Source organism: Panicum virgatum, chromosome 1N (assembly GCF_016808335.1).
Source record: "Panicum virgatum strain AP13 chromosome 1N, P.virgatum_v5, whole genome shotgun sequence".
Lineage (NCBI taxonomy): Eukaryota > Viridiplantae > Streptophyta > Magnoliopsida > Poales > Poaceae > Panicum > Panicum virgatum.
In genome coordinates this window covers 63,941,462-63,948,306 of record NC_053145.1, presented here as the reverse complement: position 1 = coordinate 63,948,306, position 6,845 = coordinate 63,941,462, and the positions used below count along the sequence as shown (strand labels likewise).

At 47.2% G+C, this 6,845-nt stretch overlaps 2 protein-coding genes across 2 annotated transcripts; both read left to right on the top strand.

Moving 5' to 3' along the window:
- On the top strand, positions 1-1,653 carry LOC120654255 (beta-1,3-galactosyltransferase pvg3-like). The gene has a single exon (XM_039931771.1). The coding sequence runs from the start codon at positions 395-397 to the stop codon at positions 1,445-1,447; it is 1,053 nt and encodes a 350-aa protein (XP_039787705.1). The 5' UTR covers positions 1-394; the 3' UTR covers positions 1,448-1,653.
- A 493-nt stretch (positions 1,654-2,146) lies between these two features.
- Positions 2,147-6,689, top strand: LOC120657405 (26S proteasome regulatory subunit 7A). The gene is made up of 10 exons (XM_039935714.1): positions 2,147-2,367; positions 2,601-2,682; positions 3,306-3,397; positions 3,503-3,580; positions 3,663-3,724; positions 4,469-4,613; positions 4,702-4,920; positions 5,705-5,886; positions 6,082-6,257; positions 6,369-6,689. Exons 1-10 carry the CDS (start codon positions 2,281-2,283, stop codon positions 6,524-6,526), a joined length of 1,281 nt encoding a protein of 426 aa, XP_039791648.1. The 5' UTR covers positions 2,147-2,280; the 3' UTR covers positions 6,527-6,689.
- The last annotated feature ends 156 nt before the right edge of the window (positions 6,690-6,845 follow it).

Here is a 6,845-nt window from a genome sequence, read left to right as displayed (position 1 = left end):
CCTCTCTCTATACATTGGCGTGCCTCTGTCCTGTATATCCGTTGACTGCAGCAGGTTACGTTCCCCCAAGATGAGGCCTCCTTCCCTTCCATTCCGCGCTGACTGATCCGCCCCGCTGTCACTACCTTTACGCAAAGCGTCGCCATTGCCGTCCCCGCCAAGCTCCCCCAACTGCACCACCACGATCACACGGAATCTTCACTCGTCGCTAGCTCCCACTTGCATAGAAGAAGCGCGCGTGCTCTTAATTTCCATGGCAGAGGCGGCCCAGAAATTCTTGTGAATAATAACTAGCTATAGTAGCAACACCTCCCCCAGTTGGAGCAAGATCAGCCGCGTCGAAGCTGCTCTGCAACAACGACGACGACTCTGTTTCTTGCTTGCAAATCGATCGATGCCGTCGCCGCCGCCGAGAAATCTGCTCAAGTCCATGGGCAACGGCAAGCTCGGAGACCACCAGCCGGTGAACAGTCTCCACGCTGCGATGAAGAGGCACGCCGGCTTCCCCCGGCTTTCGGCCTCCAGCAAGGCGCTGGTCCTGCTGCCCCTGGTGCTTCTGGCCTTCATCTTCTTCTTCGTGTACCCCAAGGAGTTCGAGCTGCAGGCGATGATGAGCGCGTGCGCCCCGGGGGCCTACGCGGCCTCCTCCTCGAGCTCGCGCCTCGGGGAGCCGGCCGTGGTCCGGAAGCCCGACTTCCGGCTGCTCATCGGCGTGCTCACCCGCGTGGACCTCTACGAGCGCCGCCACCTGCTGCGCATGGTGTACGGGCTCCAGCTCGCGCCGGGCAACCTCACGGCGCACGTGGACGTGCGCTTCGTCGTCTGCCGGCTGTACAAGGACGACCAGCGCGTGCTGGTGCCGCTGGAGATCCTCGCCCACGGCGACGTGATCATCCTCGACGGGTGCGAGGAGAACCTCAACGGCGGCAAGACGTACACGTTCCTGTCGACGGTGGCGGAGCTCTACGCCGACGAGCCGTACGACTACGTGATGAAGGCCGACGACGACATCTTCTTCCGGCTGCCGCAGCTGGTGGACTCGCTGGGCGCCATGCCCCGGGAGGACATGTACTACGGCGCCACCATCCCGTGCGACAGCATGGACCCGTTCCGGGACTACATGGCCGGCATGGGGTACGCGCTCTCGTGGGACCTGGTGGAGTGGATCGCCACCTCCGAGGTGGCGCGCAACCACAGCGTGGGCACGGAGGACATGCTCACCGGGCTCTGGCTGCACATCGGGGGGAAGGGGAAGAACCGCTTCAACGCCAAGCCGGCCATCCACGACTACCGCAACCCGGTGCCGGTGGACCAGTGCGAGCACGAGTTCATGCCCACCACCATCGGCGTGCACCGCCTCAAGAGCAACCCGCGGTGGGCGGAGGTGCTCAAGTACTTCAACTTCACCGCGGGGCTCCAGCTCTCCAAGTTCTACAAGATCGACTAGCTAGCTAGCTCTAGATAAAGCAGCAGGGATCATCGGATGCCTTAACTATTTTATTAAAAAAGTTTTGATGAGGAGCTTTATGCATAAAACCGATATGTATCCTTTTGGGATGCTCTTCCTCTTGTTTTTACCCGTATTTTTGTACTGCACCATTGATTTATACTCTGCTAATTAACAGCACCCTGATGGTGGTAATTGTGGAGAAATTTACTACTTGTGTACGCGATGAATTTTATAGTAGCTTCTATATACCTAATATAGAATGTACACTTTCTCTGTTCCAAAAAGTATATATATATATATATATATATATATATATATATATATATATATATATATTACAACATAAGTATCTTTGACCGAATTTATAAAAAATAGTAATAATATATATATTACAACATAAGTATTTTTATATTAATCATGTAATATATTTCTATAGAGACACAAATGTTAGTAATTTTTTATATAAATTTAGTCAAAATTAAAAGTGTTTGACTTCTCGGAAAACGAGATTTACATTCTTTTTCGGATGGAGGGAGTATATAAATTGAAACTTCAGTGACCAATTTGAGCTTTTCTGTGAATTTTCAGTGACCTTGAGTATTATAATGGTCAGCTAGAGCCACGATACCTACCTCCGTCCGATCAGGATCACACGGTGCAGAAACCTCGCTTGCAGAGGAGGTAAGAAAAAATCGATAAAACGAAGTCTGAAGTACCCAGACGAAAGCCATCTCCAAACTCCTCGCTCCCACGGACCTGAGCCACCGCCGCCGCCCCGCCTCGCGCCGCCTCGCCGCCGGAGAAGGCACCGTTCACCCGGGAGGACAGCCATGGCTCCAGAGCCTGAGGATGATATCATGAACGAGAAGAATCCCCGCCCGCTCGACGAGGACGACATCGCGCTTCTCAAGACCTACGTGCGTGCCGCGACCCTTCATTTGGATCTAGGGTTCTTCTTAGTGTTTGGTCCTGGGTTGGTGCTTCAGAGTTGTGTTGGGTGGAATTTGGGCTCGAGATCGGTATAGGGTTTTGATTTCCTCTGCTGTTTGTGAAGGACTCGTGTTTTTACCAGGTTTAGGTTGGGTGTGTTATTTGAGGGGAGAGAAACCACTGATGTTTGCTAATTTTGGCTGGCTGAATGTTGTTGCAGGGGCTTGGGCCGTACTCGACCAGCATTAAGAAGGTCGAGAAGGAGATCAAGGAAATGGCAAAGAAAATCAATGACCTCTGTGGTGAGTGAGAGTTTTATTATGCATTTTTTGGGTCTAGCAACAGAGATGTAACCCAATTTGCTTCCGAGTTAGATCCCAACGGATCAATTGGTGGAATTTTTATTCATCTAATATCTTGGTTCAGTTCATAAATTAGAATTGGAGACTTTTATGAAGTTCCTTTGTTAACTCGGCAACACTTGATTCAGCATACTTAACTTGGGAACAGTTGTTTCAGGTGGCTTCTTACTTGCAGCAAATAGACTTTGATTAATTGAGGATACTGCATATAGTTAACTTAAGATTTAGTGATGCGATATTTCATTATGTGACACACTTAAAGATTTTAGGTCAATTTCTGTGCAATCATTTGTTTGATTGATGCCTTGGGAATATAATATGCCTTGAGGATACCACATGGAACTGCTTCAATATTCAGGCTATATATGTAGTATGCAAAATGTATCTCCAACTTTATTTCTACTTTGGGAATTCGACATGTTTCTTAATAGGTAGTTAGGACCTCATCCCATGTCTGAAGTTTCATATTCTTCTGCAGTTAATCAGCTTGTTTTGGTTGCAAGGAGGGTACCTTTGAATTATATTACCTAAGGCATATGCTCTTCTACTAAAAAACAATGCAGGGATAAAGGAGTCTGATACAGGGCTCGCTCCACCTAGCCAGTGGGATTTGGTGTCAGATAAACAGATGATGCAGGAAGAACAGCCATTACAAGTATATTAACTGAGCCTTCTACTATGTCGCTTCGTTGTTTTTGCAATTTGAGCACAAGCTAGTATACGTGCCAGTATACTTATAAATTCTATTTTCCGTATGCAGGTAGCAAGGTGTACAAAGATTATAAGCCCTAATACTGATGATGCCAAATATGTTATAAATGTAAAACAAATTGCAAAGGTATGTTACGAGCATTTTATTTCATTCTATGCAACCTAGAAATTTCACCCCTGTTTCTTATTGCTTATTTTGGATCATGCAGTTTGTGGTTGGATTGGGGGATAAGGTTTCCCCAACTGATATCGAGGAAGGGATGAGGGTCGGGTATGTTACCCACATACTCTATCCTTTGGTCTTTACTGTTTAGTCTTGTGGTCGTATGATACTTCACTCAGTTCTGCTCACACCTTCCTTGCATGCTGTTTTCACTTGATGCATTTATGTGTTTGAGTTAAAAAAAAAATCTATAGAGCAGTTTGTTCTTTCTGGTCATGTGTGTTTGTAAAGGCTTGAAAAAAAGCAATGGCCATTCATGTGATAATTGCCATGTCCGTAGGAAAGGACATAGCTTGAGGACATAGCTTGAGAAAACATGACTTCGTTGCCAATTTACATTCTTTAACTCCTATGGAACTTGTCAGATGTGTGCATTATACTTCTATAGAACTTGTCGGATGTTTAGTGTTCTCTGAGCAACATTCTTTAATCCTATGTACATTCTTTATTTTGCAATGTCCACTGAGTAGCATTATTTGGTAGGAAACAATATTAATTGGAAACATACTGAATCTCGGAACTAGAGCCTTCTCATCTGCTTGGCTTAGTTACGGGTTCCTTTAGTTTGCTTGTAGAATTCTGGAATAATCAAACTTGCTGCCCTACATAATCTTTACAGTTGACAAAGTTAAATAAAACCATTATGGTTGACAAAGTCTAAACTGAAATTAATTCATTTCTGGATTGATAAAACATCATTGAGCAATATAGGCCATTTCTCTGCTTTGTATGCTATTGTTTGTAAATAAATTAGAACTTGGCATATGATCTCACAATTGGATCCTATTGCAGTGTTGATCGTAACAAGTACCAGATTCAAATTCCTCTGCCACCGAAAATTGACCCAAGTGTTACCATGATGACTGTGGAGGAGAAACCGGATGTGACATACAATGATGTTGGTGGATGCAAGGAGCAAATTGAAAAGATGCGTGAAGTACGTAAACCTTTTTCCTTGCCTTGAGCTAGTATATACATTGCAGTTAGTTTTGTGCTTATCTTATTTAGCTGAACCATTTTTGCAGGTTGTTGAACTTCCTATGCTTCACCCAGAAAAGTTTGTCAAGCTTGGTATTGACCCTCCAAAGGGTGTCCTTTGCTATGGTCCACCTGGTACTGGCAAGACACTTCTTGCAAGAGCTGTAGCGAATCGAACTGATGCTTGTTTCATCCGAGTAATTGGAAGCGAGTTAGTTCAGAAGTATGTTGGAGAAGGTGCTCGGATGGTTAGGGAACTGTTTCAGGTATATTTAGGATTGCAAGTTCACAAAGGTTCATCCAGTTCTTCTACACTGCACTTGGGTTCTGTTTCATCAACAGCATGGTTCTTAAGGCGTCGCCTAGGCGTCGCCTAGTCGTCCAGGCGCTCAAAAATCCAAGGCGTCCGCCGACGCCATGCCAAAAGAGAAGCAAACTGAGAGGGAGGGTGAGGGAGGAGGGAGAGGAAGAGGAGGGGAAGGATTTCGACAATCTGCGGGGGAAGGGGAACAAGAGGGAGGGGGTGGCGGCCTACCTGAGCATGGTGAGGAAGGTGGGAGAGGGAGCGCCGACGAGCTTCGGCGGCGCGAGGGCCTGGCGACGGCGCGCGGGTCCGGCGGCGGCGTCTGGCGGAGCAGCAAGGGCGGGCCGGCGGCGGCGTCGGGCGGAGGAGCGACGGCCGGCCGGCGGCGGCGTCGGGCGGAGGAGCGACGGCCGGCCGGCGGCCCGAAGGGAGAGGGAGAGCTGAGAGGGCAGAGAGCTGGGCAGAGGAACGGCGGCGCGGATGAGGAGATCGAGTGGGAGAGGGTTCTGGAGGTGGAGCTATTGTTGGGCTGGGCCTGTTGGGCTGGGCAGCAGCTATACCTTCCTCTTCTTTGCCTTTTTTTACTCTTTTTATTTCCTATTTCTTTTCATTTCCTCCCTGTGGCATATGGGTAAGGCGTCGCCTTGCTCGCCTAGGCGTCGCCTTGCTCGCCTAGGCGTCGCCTCGCCTTAACGCTTTAAGAACAATGATCAACAGTCTTTGTGATATTAATTCTTCTATTGTAGATGGCCCGCTCGAAGAAAGCATGCATTGTCTTCTTTGATGAAGTTGATGCTATTGGTGGTGCTCGTTTTGATGATGGGGTTGGTGGCGACAATGAGGTGCAGCGCACAATGTTGGAAATAGTAAATCAACTTGATGGGTTTGATGCAAGAGGAAACATCAAGGTTCTCATGGCAACTAACAGGTATTTTGTCCTTTTCCATTCTTGCTTTGTGGTCATCCATTGTTTGCCTTGTATTCAATAATCTGAAGTTATTTATATGATAAACTATGATTCTGAAAATTCAAGTATAAGCTGTAAAGACCCATATGGTTATAAAACATCTTGGCCATATGGATGGGACCGAGAAACTGACCACATTTTATTTGCTTTTTGCAGGCCTGATACCTTGGATCCTGCACTTCTTCGTCCTGGTCGTCTGGACAGAAAGGTAGAATTCGGACTACCTGACCTTGAGGGCCGTACCCAAATTTTCAAGATACATACACGCACCATGAACTGCGAGCGAGACATTCGCTTCGAGCTTCTTGCACGGCTCTGCCCTAACTCCACTGGTGAGTGCATACATTGTCATTTTTTTTTCCGCATGCCTTCTGCTAAAGGATTGTTTTGCTGGAAGCCTCTTCGTTACACAATCAGGTCCTCACATTTACTTGTTATCACAGGAGCGGATATAAGAAGTGTATGCACAGAGGCTGGGATGTATGCCATTCGTGCCCGTAGGAAAACAGTGACTGAAAAAGATTTCCTTGATGCTGTGAACAAGGTGATCAAGGGTTACCAGAAGTTTAGTGCCACACCGAAGTACATGGTGTATAACTAATCAGACTGCCATTTCTCACGAGTTCTGTTGTTTTTAGAGCTTCTAAAGTTGTATCATCATGAGATTCTTTTGCAAAGATTGTTGTTTGTTTGGAAACCTGGATCCTCTGTGACTACATCCTGTTCCACATGTTTTTATGACGAAGCCCAGGGTTCCCCACTCAGTTTGCTGCTATCAGCTATCATTATGACTGATATGCAAAGACGCAAATTTCATGCCGAGAGCTCTGACTGCGCACTTTTGCACTTCAGGCGCCTCTAATCGCTCTTTAGTTATTGTGCATCGTAATCATATTGTCCGACCGTTCTGTTGGCCGGGG

Coding starts and splice junctions, on each gene's coding strand:
- LOC120654255 (XM_039931771.1), top strand. CDS start 395: ATGCCGTCGCCGCCGCCGAGAAATCTGCTCAAGTCCATGGGCAACGGC.
- LOC120657405 (XM_039935714.1), top strand. CDS start 2,281: ATGGCTCCAGAGCCTGAGGATGATATCATGAACGAGAAGAATCCCCGC. Junction 2,683..3,305: donor GAAAATCAATGACCTCTGTG/GTGAGTGAGAGT, acceptor AAAACAATGCAG/GGATAAAGGAGTCTGATACA. Junction 4,614..4,701: donor AAATTGAAAAGATGCGTGAA/GTACGTAAACCT, acceptor CCATTTTTGCAG/GTTGTTGAACTTCCTATGCT.